This window comes from Prinia subflava, chromosome 19 (genome assembly GCF_021018805.1).
Source record: "Prinia subflava isolate CZ2003 ecotype Zambia chromosome 19, Cam_Psub_1.2, whole genome shotgun sequence".
NCBI classification, from domain to species: domain Eukaryota; kingdom Metazoa; phylum Chordata; class Aves; order Passeriformes; family Cisticolidae; genus Prinia; species Prinia subflava.
The window spans coordinates 3,509,995-3,525,751 of record NC_086265.1 but is presented as its reverse complement, the minus strand read 5'-3'; the positions used below and the strand labels follow the sequence as shown (position 1 = coordinate 3,525,751).

The window sequence follows — 15,757 nt, the reverse complement described above, 5'->3', positions numbered from 1 at the left end:
AAAGTCAGAGTCTTGCACGTTTAGGAATAAAACATTCTTGTAAAAGTGGCAACCTTTACCAGCCTGTGGCAGAATGCACTGAGCAATCACATCTCTCAGCTTCTCCAGAGCCACGTTGGAATCGTTGCTGCCATTCTCAGGGTCGTGGATGTAAACACCATCCTTTGGCTTGGTGCTGCACAAGAACAAGGAGGAAATAATTGGAAATTTGGGCGCAGCTCAAGCTCGTTACTCGTTGTGTAACTGTTCCAGTATAACACAGCTCCTTCCCTCTCTGGGAAACTGGGAGACAGGTTCAGAATTAATTATAATTCTTGTCCTGTATGATGAGATCATTTTAAGTATGGAGAAAAAGAAAAAGAGTCCTCTAAATTATTTCAAATAAGGGTAATATTAAAATGTATGAGCTTATTTTTCAGATTAACTTGAACAAAGAGAGAGGGGGGACTACCTGACTTCTTCAGTAAACAAATGTCAGGATGAGAAAAAAAGATTTTGGGATTCTTTCTCCTCTTTCTTCACATTTCTTACATGTGACCCATCATCCCATAAGGAATCTGTTCCATGCAGGAACAGCGTCCAACCTCCTTCCTGCCCTCACTGGCACCACATTGTGCCACTATTACTTGTCTGAGCAACACCAAAAGTGTGTTAAACCACCAAAACCGAGCCTGTGCCATTCCCAAAGCCTTTTCCAGCCACCCCAGGCTCCAGCCTGTCCTTCCAAACCCAGGAGTTACCCCAGCAGTTTCCGCTTGCGCAGGATGGGGTTGTTCACGGAGTGCAGGGGCTTCAGGCTCACTTTGAGGTCCTGGATTCTCATGTTTGCAAGTTGTTCTGCATGAGCCTGCTGGATCCCTGCCACCATGGCCTGCAAAGACAAAAACACACGGGCAGTGTTTGCCATAGGCACAAAAAAGAGGCACCAAAATCTGATTTGTTTTGGAGATGTGCAAGAAAAATCAGGTTTGCGTGAAGGAAGGTATGGTTAGAACTGAAACCAGTGACACTATATCCCAGGGAGAAACAGGACAAAGGATCATCTCCTTCTCATGCTCACAAGATTGACTGAAATCCTCTTTGAGTAGAAATTAAAGGAAACAAGGATCATTTGTTTCATTAGTGAGGTCATTGCTGTAGTGAGGATAAAACATGGCAAAAAGAGGGAACACTCCTCAGGCTCTGCTTTCTACCACCAACCTGGGAGCACCTGCTTCAAGCCCAAATTTCACATTTCCATTTTCATTTCTGTTTCCATTTTCTCCCTATGATCTCAGCCTCTCCTACAGCAGAAGAAAAGCTCCTTTTCTGCAAACCCCACATCAAAAAAAACCCCTTCACCCATCCCAGAGCTCTCCTGTGCAACATTCCTGACTAAATAACTGCTGTTCACACCTTGTCCATCATCAGCTGGGCAGAGGGCAGGATGTTGTCCAGGGCCTCTGTGGAATTGAGCCAGGGATGGTCCAACACCCCCTCAATGGTCAGGCGTTCCTCAGGTTTCACCTTCAGCAGCCTGGGGAGGAAAGAATAAATCCCTAAGAAAGGGTTTGTTGATTTTAAGTGCATTTAAGCATTTTAAAGGCCCAAAAAGAAACTTCTCCATGAGCTCAAAATGAGAACTCTGTCCCAAAATCAGTCCCAGCTCCCCAGCCTTGCTGTGGTTTAATGCTGTCACAGCTCGGCCAGCACAAAGGAAGGTGCTGAAGGCATTCCTGGGGTTCCCTGTGCTGCTGAATCCCACAGCTGCTGCTCCCAGGTGGGAAACCACCTTCCAGAGGAACTGGAAATAATCCAGACTGCAAATGCACTCCCAGAGCTCATCCCCAGCACAGCTCACTCTCATTCCAAGGACACTGGGCATGGAAACTTTGCAGGATTCCCTGCTCCCACCAAGCCACTCCTCAGCTTCTCTCCCCCACTGCAAAGTCCTCAAGTACTGAACACTTTGGTTCCAGCTCCTCAAAATAAAAAGCAACTTTATTCTGAGATTGCTGAAAACTCCATGAAATCGATATTTTCCATGAAACCCTGGAAAGAGGATTTGGAGATAAATTTGTGTTCTCATGATGAGCACAACTAAATAAAAAAAAGCAGGATTTTCCACGGAGTGCTGACAAGTCATCCCAAAGTCTGAATGAGAAGGGGAAGGACTCCATGAGCTTGTCACACTTCCTTAGACAACTCCAGATCAGCTTCTTGGCTGCATAGCACAACTGTCTAATGTACCAAGAAAGTGGAAATAACTTATACAAAGTGTCAGCAGCACCACGGGGGAGCTCAGAAACCCCACTTGCTGCCAGCCACGTTAAATTCACTTTTGATGCCACACACGTGCATTCCTTTTCCATGCAATTTCCAAATCTTAACCCATTATCAAACCCTCATAAAAGCCTGAGGTCAGAAATCAGCCTGGATCCATGTGACAACATCCTGAGAGCTGAGTTTCATGGGAATTTTAAAAGACAATGAAACGTTTTTGCCTGTGGAGTTTCTGTGTGAGAATCAAGAGCTGACCTTTGTATAAAGAAAAGTTAATTTGGTGAAAGGTTGGGGGCTCTCCTGCACAGCTCTAAAAAGGTCCCAGCACCCTCTCCAAACAATGTGAATCCTTGGAGAATTTACAGTACATCCGAGGAGCCAGTGACACTTTTAAATTACTTCCCCAACTGTTCTTTTTTTCTATTTATATTGCTTTTATTCCCTCAGTTCCTCTGGTGATGCAAAGGCAGTAAGTCCCTGTCACTTTTTCAAAAATAAGTGAGGTCAAGCCCTAATCAGTGCCACGTTCTTGCTCCCAAACAGACCAAGTCTTTGAAACACTCCCAGCTGAGGGATGTGCCCTGCATGGAAAACACACTCCATTAGCATTTGGAATAAAACATCCATGCAAAGCCTTATCTGAGTCTGGCACCTCATGACAGATCCTAATCTCCCTCTCCATCCTCCTGCCTCTTTTCAGGCTGTGTATGATGTGCACAGGGCTTTATGGGACAGATTCACCACGTCCCATTAAAGGCACATGATTTTCACAGGAATTTAAATGTTATCCCAGGAAATCTGTGCCAGTTGTGCTATACTGAAACCCTTCAGTGCTCCCCTTAAAGACTAAACACACAATTCATCCCTACAAGAGACATCAAAATTAAACACTTGGGCAGGGGGAGAAAAACATTTCCCAGACCTGGTTTATGCTGAATGTAACAGAGAATTTGTCAGCTGGATGAGCTGCAGACAATCCCCTCACTGCTGCAGGAACAACCCTTGGGATAAGGCACTTCCAGGTGCTTTTCCAACCCCTTAACATTGAAACATTCCAATTCCTCGACACAAGCACAGAGTTTCCTGCGTGGACTCACTTTCTCACAATGTCCTTTGCCATTTCTGAGATCTGGCTCCACTCCTCCTCCGGGAATTCGAAGCTTCCCGTCATGATCTTCTTCCTCATGTCCTTGGGAATCGTCCGGCTGTGGTGCTTGGAGTAGAAGGGGGGGTACCCACACAGCATCACGTAGATAATGACCCCCAGGGACCACAGGTCACAGCTCTGCAAGCAAGGAAAGCTCACTCAGGGGAGCAGTTAATGGTGAGGGAATTGTGATAAAAGTTCTGTGTGATTCCCTGAGGGAACAGAACCAGCCCAGCTCCTACTCCAGATCCACCTCCGTGGATAAATCTGGCTGCTGGGAGCAAGGCAGCTCCGTGCTCCAAGCCGAGCAGCTTCCAGGTGGTTGGGAATTGTCTGGAACAGCAGAGGTGTGACTGCATCTCTTGGGATGGCTGAATCCTACTGCCCCAATCCCACAAAAGAATCCAACGGGAGACTGAAAACACAACAACCATCCAACAAAGGAACCAGCAGGGATATTAAATCAGAGCTGTCTGTGGTGACAGCCGGGGACAGGAAGGAGCCAGGAGCAGGACTGGGCTGCCATGGAGCACCTGGAAGCCTCTCAGTGTCTGTTCACCCTTCCCTGTTCACCCCAAGCCACCAGGGCTGCACAGAGCAATTCTTCACATGAAACGTCAAAAGAAAATCACTCCCACCTGGGAAATCCCAAATAGAGGGACAACACAGGCAAGGAGAAACTCCCTATTGAAAGCACAACTGGCACATTCTAAAGAGTTCAGAAACAGAAGTGTCTGCTGCCATCACCAACCTGGTTCTCCAGGATGGACAGAGGCACTCAGAGCCCTGAAGAAGGCTCATTTGTGATGCAGACTAATTAACATTTGTTTAAACTCTCTCTGTGAGGCTACTAAGTGCTAACACTGCACATCAAATACCTGCTCAGGCACGGGGTGGAATAAACAACCACCCCTAAAGCTGGAATCAGAGCAGATGCTGACACTGGGGTCACAAACCAGATAATCTGAATTGAAATTGAGACACTCAGAACACCCAGAGGTTCAAGCACTGCTCAGCCAGCAGGAGACAGTGATGATAATAAGGAGGAAAATGTTTTGGAATGCCCAAAAAAGATTATGACCTCTCAGGACATTTCCTGCTATGTCTTTGCCAGGATTCCAGCAGTGACACAATAAATTCTTGGTTGTTTTCCAGAAGATCCAGGTACAGAGCAGTTTCTGGCACAGCTTGAACAAGGAATGCTCTGCACATCCAGAAACTCTGGCAGCAGGAAAGAGATTCCCTTTGAACAGAGGTGAAAGAACTTCCCTCATGGCCTCACTCCAGCAGGGTTGTTCTACTCTCTCCAAAACCTTGTTCATATTTAGTGCTCCTTCATTAGCAAATCATTAATTAAGTTTGCACTAAGTGTGCATTTTATTATTTGCTCTATCAGAAGCACCAGTGGGGTGGGGAAGACTTTTAAAGATGTTTCCCAGCTCACCTTGTTGTAAGTGTAAGGGGTTGGAGAGGTGGGGATAATACCAGACTTTTCTTTCTGATGTCTTCTTTGTGCCTCCAATACCTGGTGAGAGGGGAAATAAAAACAATCAAGGAAAAATCCATCTCATGAACAGGCAACACAACCAGCAAAACCTATGGCAAAGATTCCTGATGATTTTCCATTCATGAAATTATTCCAGCTACTGAAGACTAGCAAATTCCAATTCTTCTCCCTAAGAAAGACTGGAGCTTTCAACATGGGGAAAATACTAAAATATACAACATTTCAGGGCACTGAAATCCCCATTTCTGCCTGAATTAAAGCAGTTGCTCAGAACCTCCAACCCCTCCATGCTTGGAACCAGAACCTGAAGTGAGTTTGGAGGGCAACCCAAGCTCCAGAGCTGCCCCTTTCTGCCTCTCCCAGAACAAATCCCAACCCTGATCCAGGCTGTGGGTTTGGGCTCCAGGGAGCCCCAGCAGGCTCCAGCTCAGCAGGAATGTTCAGGGCATGCTCTGATCTCTGAATTGCCCTTCCCAGTGATTAAAGGCTGCCCAGCACTGCAATTAAATCTCCATCTGCAGCTGCTTTTCATTTTCTCCAGGACTCCAACACAAAGGACAGGAGACAGGGGGCAGAGCAGCAGCACAAAGAGCAGCCTGTGTGTAATTACAGATTGTGTTTAATTAATGACAGGGGGACCAGGCCAAGGTGCCCAGGTACCAACCCTCTGCCACTGCCCTTTGTGAGCAACCACCTTTTCAGAACCTTTTTGTTCCAGCAAAGTCCTTTTAATGGAATCCTAAATGAGCCTGAGCTGGAAGAAGGATGACAAAGCAGGGATTTCTCCAAACCAGCTGCTTTAATACAGCTAAAGGCCAATTGCCACCATCAGTGCTGAGCAGAGTCTGGGAAATCTGCCTCACCAACAGATCCCTGTGGCACTCCAGCTCCAGAGTGGAGGGATTCCTGCAAAATTCCTGCACTCAGAGCCCTTCCCAGGACAGCAAATGGGGTTAAAATGATGTGGATGTGGAGGCTGAGGCAATAAATGATCCCCCTGTAGCCCAGAACAGGAACTGGTTGTTACCTGAGGTGCTACATAATAAGGAGTGAACTGAGGTGTCATCAAGTCACCTTGGTCTACTTTGGCAAACCCAAAGTCACACAATTTAACAGGTGCATCCTAAAACAAGGAGAAGAGGCTTCATTAGACAAATCTCATTAAATCAGCTTTTCTAACACATCATTCTCCCCCTGTCCTCACCTCACCTTTTCCAAACGTCCAGCTCATTGTGTTTATACCCTCACACTGCACCAGGCAGCTGAAAGGTCACAAGCTGACCTTTCCAAGCAGAGGTTTTGCTTTTCTGGGTGCTCTGGGCCAGGAACAGCCCCCTCAGGGACTGGGAAAGCACCGAGCCCCTTGCAGGCTGGTTGTGAGCAGGAGGGACAAAGAATTGTTTGGATCTATCAAAGCACCTCTAGGCAGAGGGTCAGAACATCCTGATGAGGGGGCAGAGCTGGATTCTGTTCAGGGGGAGAACCTGACTCCTATTAAACAACAGCAGCAGGGACTCGCTGCCCTCCAGGGAGATCAGGGAAAAGCACCAAGGGCATCCAGGTGATTCAATTCTGTCACCAAAACATTCATGTGCTTTTACCACTACTCTGAGAGTCACCCTTGTGCCATTTCACAGAATTCAGCAGAAGCAGAAGAATTCCAAATGTTCATCTTACCAGAGAGTTATCCTTGAAGAGGAGATTCTCAGGCTTGAGGTCTCTGTGTGCAATGTTTAGTGAGTGGCAATGCTGCAAAGCCAAAGCTATCTGGAAAAGGGCACAATAAATCAGCTACAATCACCGACCTCCTCCTGCAGCCTGGACATTTATTTCAGCTTCACAAAGGACATTTCCAACCCCAAACATTTTCACTCCACTTGGGTGGAGGTCTCAGCTAGGACAAGCCTGACCCTGCTGGGCAGTGGTGCAGTGATAATTGGGACATGAATCCCACAGAAAGCACAAGCCAGGCTGGCCTGGGCTCCCCAACCACCTCAGTTTGAGAACTCAAGGCTCTGAGAGCCCCCAAAGTGAAGCAGGTGGTGCCAGTGCCCCCTCCCTGCTGTGCCAGGGCCCCGGGGTGCTGCCCCTGCCCAGCAATTCCACTCTGCTGAACACTCAGCAGCGAGTTCTTGCTTCAGGATTCAGGGAATAACTCACTGCACTTGTTCCTGCTTGGACATCAACCCTCAGGCAGTTTTATTCTTTAATTTTGGATGGTGCTGCCTGCACTTTAATCATTCTGTGGATATCTCACAGAATTGCATTCCTAGGTTGTTCCAAGGATGCTTTAGGAACCTGCAATCCAGGCAGGAAAGCTCCAGGGACTGCACATTTCCAAGTGCAATTCATTCAAAGAAAAGCCAAGTATAAATATTTAAACAGCATTCCTGAGACAGAAATGAGGCACAGCCTCACAACCCTTATTTGGAAATATCCCTGCTGCATTCTGTAGGATCCTACCCAAGTTTAGAGTCTTTAAAAAAACTCCAAATTGCTGTCACAAGAGAATTAATTCACTGCTAATTTAGCTCAGCAATAAATACAAACACATTCCCAGAGAAAATGAGGCAGTGCTGTGACAAGTTTTAACCATTCCTGGGTACAAGACAATGATGAAGAACCACTAGAGAAAAGAATTTTAGAGAGACTTTCACATTTCAAACTTCATTTCTACAGACATTAAAGCAAAGAGTTATTTGAGACATGAATAACCCAAGTGTACACACAGAATTCATATCAAAGTCTTGACTTCTGGTAAAGTTTTACAAGATTCCCCACCATGTCAGAATCAAACAGCCAAAAGGATGTCAGAAAAATTGTGAAGAATAATTCTGTACTTCCACCTAATTTCTTTGTTGGATGAGACCAAAAATACCAGCACAATTAGCATTTCATTAGAAAGAAATCAAAGCACAAAAGTAACAGGAAATTTTTTGCCCCAGGTTCAAACATTCTCTCTCCAGCTGAGGGGAACTGGGAATTCCACAGAGATCCTTCTGAGAGTCCCACCAGCAACAAAAAACCTGATGAACACCAAAACCCCCTGCAGAAACCACCGTGGAGGTTATAAAATACAGCACTCAGGAGGGAGCTGGGAGAGAAACAGTGAAGGAAAAACAACACTGGAACAAACAGATATAAAATCAGAACAGACACATTCCTTGGTATCTTCCAGGAATTCCACAAGCCCAAGCCCAGAGCCCAGCCTGAAAACCCCTGGCCCAGAGGAGAGAAATGCCAGCGGTGTCACGGAGATTCCAGAGCTCAAGAATCCTGCTGGAGGCAACACTTTTAGGACAAGAGGAATGACAAAGTTCTCTTGGCAGGGATCTCTAGACCAGGTGTGGAAAAGCAACGTTAAGCACAGAGAACAAGCCCACACCTTCAATCCTTTATTCCTAGTAAAGCTTCGGCATTGTCACTTATAACAAAGCAGGCAATGATCATCGGATCAGAACTGAGGATTCTTTTCTTTAATCCTTTTTTCCCACCCTTCCAGCCCCAGGAATTGTCCCTACTTTAGCCAGAGCGTGATGGATTTGCTGGGACAGGGGGTGACTTGCCTGCTTTGTTACTTGGCTCGCTTGCTTCTCAGTAAAGTGCCGGTGCTGGCTGATTCTGTGGAAGAGCTCTCCCCCTTCCATCATCTCCATTACAATTAGGAGCCGAGCCCTGTTCAAAAGCATTTCATGTTGTTACGTTCAAAAATCATCAAAGAGAACAGAATTGCTAAGCTAAGAATGCATATTTCACACAAACACTGCTTTCTCTACGCTGCTTTTGGGGCTGTTTTGGTGCTGTCGTTTTGCCTTCCAGGCTAAAATCCACGGGATTTTCTGGCTCCCAGTGACTGGCAGCCAGGAATTTCCAGTTTCCTCCTCCTGGTGGGCTCCCACATCCAGCTGGGACAAACTCCACGTGGATACATCCAGCTCCACCCAGGATGGAGCTGGAAGCCACATGGATGCTCCAAGGGTAGCTCTGCCCTCAAGGATTACACAGCACGTGGATGCTTTTCAGTCTGCATCCCCTCATTATTTTAATCTACAGCTTTATTGTCATAATTATGAAGGATAAAAAATTGGAAGGTGGAGATCAGGGCTGCCAGATCCTCAAGAATTAACTCCCAGTTCCCAACACGCAGCAAAATCAGCTACACCAGAGCCTCACACAGGTCTCAGCTCTTTCATTCTCCCAGCTCTGATGATTTTCTCCACTAAGATCCTATCAGAAGACAATATTTTTATCCTAATATAATAATGCACAAAAAAAAAAATCACTCTGCTCCATGTTTTCCTGTGTTCATTATAAGCATGACAATGCATTGAGAGTTTTCAGGGCTGAATTTCATATTTTTAGAAACAACTCTTTCACACAATGCAGAATTGAATCAATGGAAAACCTAAAAAAATGGAGATGCATTCAAAACAGGGAGTGAAGGAGGCAAAATAATTTAAATACACAAATGTCAGGGAAAAAAAAGAAAACAAGAGCTGCTTGGTCTGCAGGATAATTATTATACCTGGGACCCCCTTTAAATAATAATTTTGTGATTAAAACCAAAACAACAACAACAAAAAAAGCAAACTCCACTATACCTTGGGCTAAACATGGAAAGCAAGCGGTGGGAATGAATCACCCTATGTAATCTTACCTGGGGCTGGATTCATGTGGGAACTGCACACTGTTAGCATAAACTTCAATTATTTGAACAATATTGGGATGTGTTGCACACATCATGTGCAGACGTACCTTGAAGAGAAGGGAAGAGCTGTTACTGCACACAGGGACGGGCACTGAGCCCTGCTGAGATCAAAACTCCCCAGACCAGCCCCAAAATTTGTGACAGATCATGGAATCACACACAGAGATCTGGGAAAAGCTCCCTCTCTCTTGGAGCTCTTTACATAAATTTAACCAGGTTTAAAGTAGTAATGTAGGTGCAACTGGAAGAGAAAATGAATGGATAAACCCTAAAATTCCAAATCTTTCGTGGCTAAGCACTCCAACACTCACAACAGCTGGAACATCAACTCCTGTCCCAAATTCAGGAATTTTCCCCATTTTAAAGCTGCCTGGGCTGCTCAATCAAGCCAAGTCTCAGTGCTTTTCGTACACAGGTGATTTTTAGGTGAATTTTAAAGGAGAATTTGCTCAGTAACAAGAAATGGAAGTTGCTTAAACTTCGAGGTCAATCAGTTCTTCTTTAAACTCCCAACACCTTGGAGGAGTGCCCATCAATCCACAGGCTGACAGTCTGGCACCTCAGGAACTCCCAAGCAGCGTCAGGAGCTGCTTTAGCTCCTGGCACATGGAAAAATCCATTTCCAGAACAACTTGAAGCATTCTTGGAGCAGTGACACCCAAGAGTGAGACGTATGGAAACAAAATTCCCTCTCAAACTGGTTCTGTTCCATTACAGGGAGAAGAACAGCTTTAAAATACAACTCAGTTAATTATAAATAAATCTCTGGAAGCACAGCCAGCAAATGGGGGTTTGGTGGTGGGGTTTTTATTTTTAAAACATGCCAACAACTGCAGTTTTTTTGGAGAGAAAAGCAGGAACTGTACCTCATTTCGAGCTTTTGGACGATCGAGGAGGATTTTCAGTGCAAAGCGCTCTTGGGAGGATTTTTTCATGCAGACTCTGGTATTACAGCAACAAAATCATTCAGTCAGCAAAGAGGTTAAAAAGAGACACCTGAAGCAGTTGATTTGTAGCTCTGAGTTTGCTCTCCATGTGGGAATTCCCAGGAATGCCCCCAGTCTGGGATACACAGGGAACATCCCAGCTCTCACTCTAAATTCAGAGATTTTGGATGGAAATAACCCAAAGCACACCTGAGCACCCCCAGTGATGCTGGAATGAATAAAGTGTTTGGAACAGATAAAGTGGTTTGGGAAGGAAATCCTCATTTTGGCTGATTTTCTCCCTTTTTCCCCCCATTTAACAACTGAGGAAAGGGCCCCTGTTTGAACAAGCAGCCAAAGGAATAAAGCACAAAATGGGGGTTTTATTGAAAAGGATGAGGAGAACCCAGACAGGGAGATAAACAATGGGAAAGACAAAGGGAGCACCCAGGAGCAGCAGCACAAATTCCCATTCCCTGAGGGGAGAGGCTTTGATGGAGCATTTTTGCTTCCCAGGAAGCACCCAGGGGTTAGAAATCCATGAGGAGCAGGGCTGGGATGCAGAACCAGGGGCAGAATCTGCCCTGGGCTCATGGGAAGAGCTGGAAAAAATCTGGGAAAGGAGGAAAGGGGCAGTGCTGGGGCAGCAGGAGCCAAGGACAGGGGGTCAGGAGGAATTCCTGCTGTTGTTATTCCACAGTCAACCCCTGCTCCTGCCTGGCTGCGGGAACACGCCAGGACAGAGAAGTTTTCCTTCCCAAATTCCCCAAAAGGACAAAACCCTTCCTGCACAACCCACATGGGGCAGAGGCATTTTTTTGTTTATAATTTATCCCATTTAGTGAAATACTCACTGACTCCTCCAAGGTCAGGGGCAATCCCAGAGTGTTCCCTTACCTAACAGGCCCACTGATCCCAGCTCCCAGCTTCTGAGTCCAGTTAATGTTGTATTCCTCTAAAATGGAGGTTTCCTGTTCAGAAAGGAGCAGGAAGAGAGAAAACACAGTCAATAAATACATAATAAATCAAATTACTACAGCCTTTCCTAAGAAACCCAGCTCAGCAGTTCTGAGGGTGAAAGTGCCTGCTGGGGAGTTTGCTTTTCCTGAGGAAAATTAAATATAAATATAAATATAAATATAAATAGAAATAGAAATAGAAATAGAAATAGAAATAGAAATAGAAATAGAAATAGAAATAGAAATAGAAATAGAAATAGAAATAGAAATAGAAATAGAAATAGAAATAGAAATAGAAATAGAAATAGAAATAGAAATAGAAATAGAAATAGAAATAGAAATAGAAATAGAAATAGAAATAGAAATAGAAATAGAAATAGAAATAGAAATAGAAATAGAAATAGAAATATTCCTGTCATGATTTACCTGATTAAAATTGTTTCTGTGCAGCTGGAATGTCAAAACAGGGTTACTGAGAGCAGTAAATGTGATTTTTGTGCTTTTCACACCCAAAGTGTAACAAGGGCATCTCTCCCTGACTCAGTTCCAGCTCCCTACCTACAAACAATCAATCACAATGAAACAAGGAGCCCATTTCAGCATTAAAATGCTTTTTTTTGGTCACAGAAAACAGAAAATTGCAGGTTTCAAACCTTTGGAACCATCACACTGTAAATTAAACCCTGCTTGATTAATTTTAGATTTTTCTGATAACGAGCCAGGCTCCTTTTGTCCAAATGCACACAGCTAGGGCTGGGTTTTGTTAGGCCACAGCTTGGGTGCTCTCAGGCTTAACCACATCCCAGGGCAGGCTGTGAATCCAATCCGGTGCTCAGAGCTTTGATTGATGCCCTGGGCTGGGCCTTTGTTCCTTTATTAAATTCCTGCCTCTGCTCAGGATAAATCACAGCCAAAGGAGATGCTGCACCAGCAGCACTGGGGAAGCTTAAGGAAAAATAATTCCCAAAAAATCATGGAAGAGGCCAGCCCTGGAGGTTTCACAAAGGGTTTAAAAGGGGCAGAATTCTCAGTGGATCCCAGGAATTTGTGGTTTTCAGGAGGAGCTCAAAGAAACTTCTTATCAATTCAACTCAGATAATTTCACTTGTGAGGAGCCTGCTAGGGAAAAACTGATTTAATTTTCCTGATATTCACCTGCAGAGAACTGAAAGCACCAAGGGCGAGATGAAAACACAATTATAAGAAAGCATTAACGAGCATTTAATTTCTATTTCCTATTCTGTGTATTTGCCATTGTTTTACAGAAAAAGGCAACAATTTCATGTCCTGCACTTTTGAAATTTGGATCCCAACCTTCATCCCAAAGCAGCTTTACAACTCAGAAATTAAAATGAATAATTAAGTGGTCGAGGAACACAAATGACACCAAATCCAGGATTTGGGAGCTGCCCAGCATCACTTCCACCTCCACAGCTCCAGGAATTCCCTGCATTGCCAGGGAAAGGTTGGGCTCCACCACCTTGGGGGTCTTTCCAAGTTTAAAGATTCCATAATTCTGATCCTAAACAGCTGGAAATGCTTCAAAAGCAGCAATGTGCTTGAAAATATCCAAGTGTTTCAGCTGGGAAGCACAAAGGCTTGGATTCCGTGGGTATGGAATTCCTGGGCACATCTGGGAATCACCTTCCCTGCAGCAGCCCCAAACTTCCAGGAACCTGAAACATCTGATTGCTTCTAACATTAATTTTCAGTGGAAAAAGAGGATAATGATGTGAAATATCCGGAATTACAGCAAAGTTTCACACCCACGTGGAGCTGGGATCTCTCCAGCAGCAAAATTCCCTCCCACTAAAGCCTCAGCCAACAGCTTGGGCACTGTCCCAGCAGTCTGGGATGCTCAGAGCCTGGAAAAGCAGAATTCCCAGAGCTCTCCCAGCCTGGCTTCCACCAGGCTGCTCTCACACATCGGGACTGCTCAGCCCCTTCTGAGAGGGCTTTTCCAACCTCACTGATTCCATGATTCCACTGGATACTGATGGGAAAAAAGGTTTGAAATGAGGAGTTTTGGGAGTCACAGGGTGAGTTAAAGGAGAGCAGGCTGCTGCTGCTTGGACCAACTCCATGGATCCAGAGAAACGTCACATCCTGGGGGATTCCCCTCCTGCTCCTTCAGCCTCTCCTCGACTCCCAAACGTGGATCCCTGTCCTGAATCTCAGACCTTGAACCCAAAAACAACCAAACCTGACCTAAACCACGGACTGGAGAAGCAAAAAAAACAGCATTAAGTACAGAAGTACTAAATTGTGAGTTAGATTCGGGCTGTGCCCAGAATTGCAGGGATTTGCCCAGGGAGTTTTGGTTCAACTCCTCCAGACTGGGAGGAGCAGGAGCACAGAACTGTCCCAACACTCCACAACTGCTGCAGCTTTTTAGCTTTAAACCCCAAGAGTTCTGATGTGGAGCTTTCCCCTCTCATGAAATACCACAGAAATACTTAAATCCTTTTATTTCCTCAAGCCTTCAGTTTGGCTACTTCCCTGGAGCGTGCCACGAAAACCACAGGGAACAGACCTGACACTTGATCTCAGGGTTAAAACCTCATTAGATTTCCTTTTTCTCTGGGCTGTTTCAGTGCAAACCCCACAAATTTTCAATATGGAAATGCTCAAGGCCAGGTTAGAAAATGCTTGGGATACAGTGGAAGGTGTCTGTGCCCACAGAGGGGGTGGAAGAGGATGAGACTGAAGGTCCTTCTAACCAAAATTTTAATCAATTGCACAAGGTAAAGAACCCCCAGCTTGAAAACATTGGTTTCCATCCCTTTATCCCAACAGGGAATTCCCCACCTCCCACAGGGAACGCACCCAGCCAGGGCACAGAGGGGTCCCGAGCTCAGCCCTGACCCCTGGACGTGTTCAAACACACAAACCCCACACTCCAGAGCTGGTTTATTTTCACAGCAGCGCTGAGCACAACTCTGGGAAGGCTGCCTGACATCCCAAGAATCAGCAAAAGGGAGCAGTGGCAGGGAATGGGAAAGGAGTCAGGAAACAGGGTCAGAAACAGGGCTCTGACTGCTGGAAAATGTGGGGGAATTCTCTTCAAGGAGAGGCTGTTCCTTGGTGTTTGATTTTGTAGCTTTCAAGCCTGATGAACAAGACTATTTAACCCGTGAAACAGAGCAGCCAACAAGCTTTGAGTGATGGAAAACCGAATTACCTGGTGGTGGAATTGCCTTGATAAGGTTTAGGGTTTGATGTGTTGCAGTGACATTAGAGCCAGGAAAGGTGAACAAAGCTTGGGAAGAAGGATTTGGAGAAAAGGAACGTGGAATTTATGGGTCATGAGGACATTGGGCAGAACCCCCAAGATAAGGAAGAAACTAAAAAACCCAACTTTGCACCTGTGCTGAATCAGTTCCACTGGGAAAAAGGGAATTCCAGCAGGGACAGAGCGTGACCAGCCCAGAGACACCGAGCCAGGAAACGCCCCCAGCCAAAGGAGGGGCAGGACCGAGCGAGGCGCTAATTAACATGCGAAATGAGAGAATCATTACCCACTAGAACACTAATTAATAAGAGAACTGCACAACTTGTAGCCAAGGAGCACTAATTCCTTTGTTTGTTAAAACGTATAAACAGCAAAAAGTTTGGCTAGTTGGGCTGCTCGGTTTGTGGCTCCTCCGCCTCGCCCCCCGCGCAGAACAAACACCCTCAGCTTTCCACACCGGCCCCCGGCTGTGGCAAAAACCCCAAAATCGGGCACCGTGACCCGGCGACCCCAGCCCGGCGTCCCCCTGCCCTCCCCGGCGGCTCCCGCCAACCTTGATCGTCTTGTCCATGTCGTGATCCTGCGACATCGTCCCGCGGGGCCGCGGGAGCCGCCGGGCACGGCGGGGCCCGGGGGCGCTGGGCCGCGTCAGGCAACGCGCAGCCCCGGAGGAGCCTTTGTGCCGCCGCCGCTGCGCCTCATGCCCGGCCGGGCGGGCCGCGGGTGCCGGACCCCGCGGCGCGGGGAGGGCGCGGGGCCCGCGCGGAGCCGCCGCTCAACCGGGAGGAGCCGCCCGGGACCCGGACATCGCCGGCACCCCGCGCCGGGCAGCCCCGCCGGCCGCCGCGCCCCGCCGCAGCCCCGCCGCCGCCGCCGCGGCGCTCACGGGAGGACGGAGCGGGATCGCCGCGCCCGCTCCGCGCCCGCCGCGGGGTTTTGGGAGCCGCCGCCACGGCGCGGGCGCGGTTTGCAGGCGGCTGGCGGCAGCTCCAAAAGAGCGACGGGAAAGGCAAAGC

The 15,757-nt window shown here is 46.7% G+C and overlaps 1 protein-coding gene across 2 annotated transcripts in view; it reads right to left on the bottom strand.

Annotated features, from left to right (window-relative positions):
* The window catches only part of MAPKAPK5 (MAPK activated protein kinase 5), a 19,372-nt gene extending 3,615 nt beyond the window's left edge, over positions 1-15,757 (bottom strand). The window contains exons 1-12 of one of the 2 annotated variants that reach the window (XM_063415645.1): positions 15,295-15,757; positions 11,448-11,521; positions 10,491-10,566; positions 9,574-9,671; positions 8,483-8,591; positions 6,594-6,683; positions 5,944-6,039; positions 4,854-4,934; positions 3,360-3,547; positions 1,396-1,516; positions 741-871; positions 54-175 (exon numbers count right to left, since the gene is read on the bottom strand). In XM_063415645.1, coding sequence (XP_063271715.1) covers positions 54-175; positions 741-871; positions 1,396-1,516; positions 3,360-3,547; positions 4,854-4,934; positions 5,944-6,039; positions 6,594-6,683; positions 8,483-8,591; positions 9,574-9,671; positions 10,491-10,566; positions 11,448-11,521; positions 15,295-15,330 — 1,222 coding nt within the window. In that variant the 5' untranslated portion in view covers positions 15,331-15,757. The remainder of the gene's footprint in view (positions 1-53; positions 176-740; positions 872-1,395; positions 1,517-3,359; positions 3,548-4,853; positions 4,935-5,943; positions 6,040-6,593; positions 6,684-8,482; positions 8,592-9,573; positions 9,672-10,490; positions 10,567-11,447; positions 11,522-15,294) is intronic. The other variant, XM_063415646.1, reaches the window with a different exon arrangement.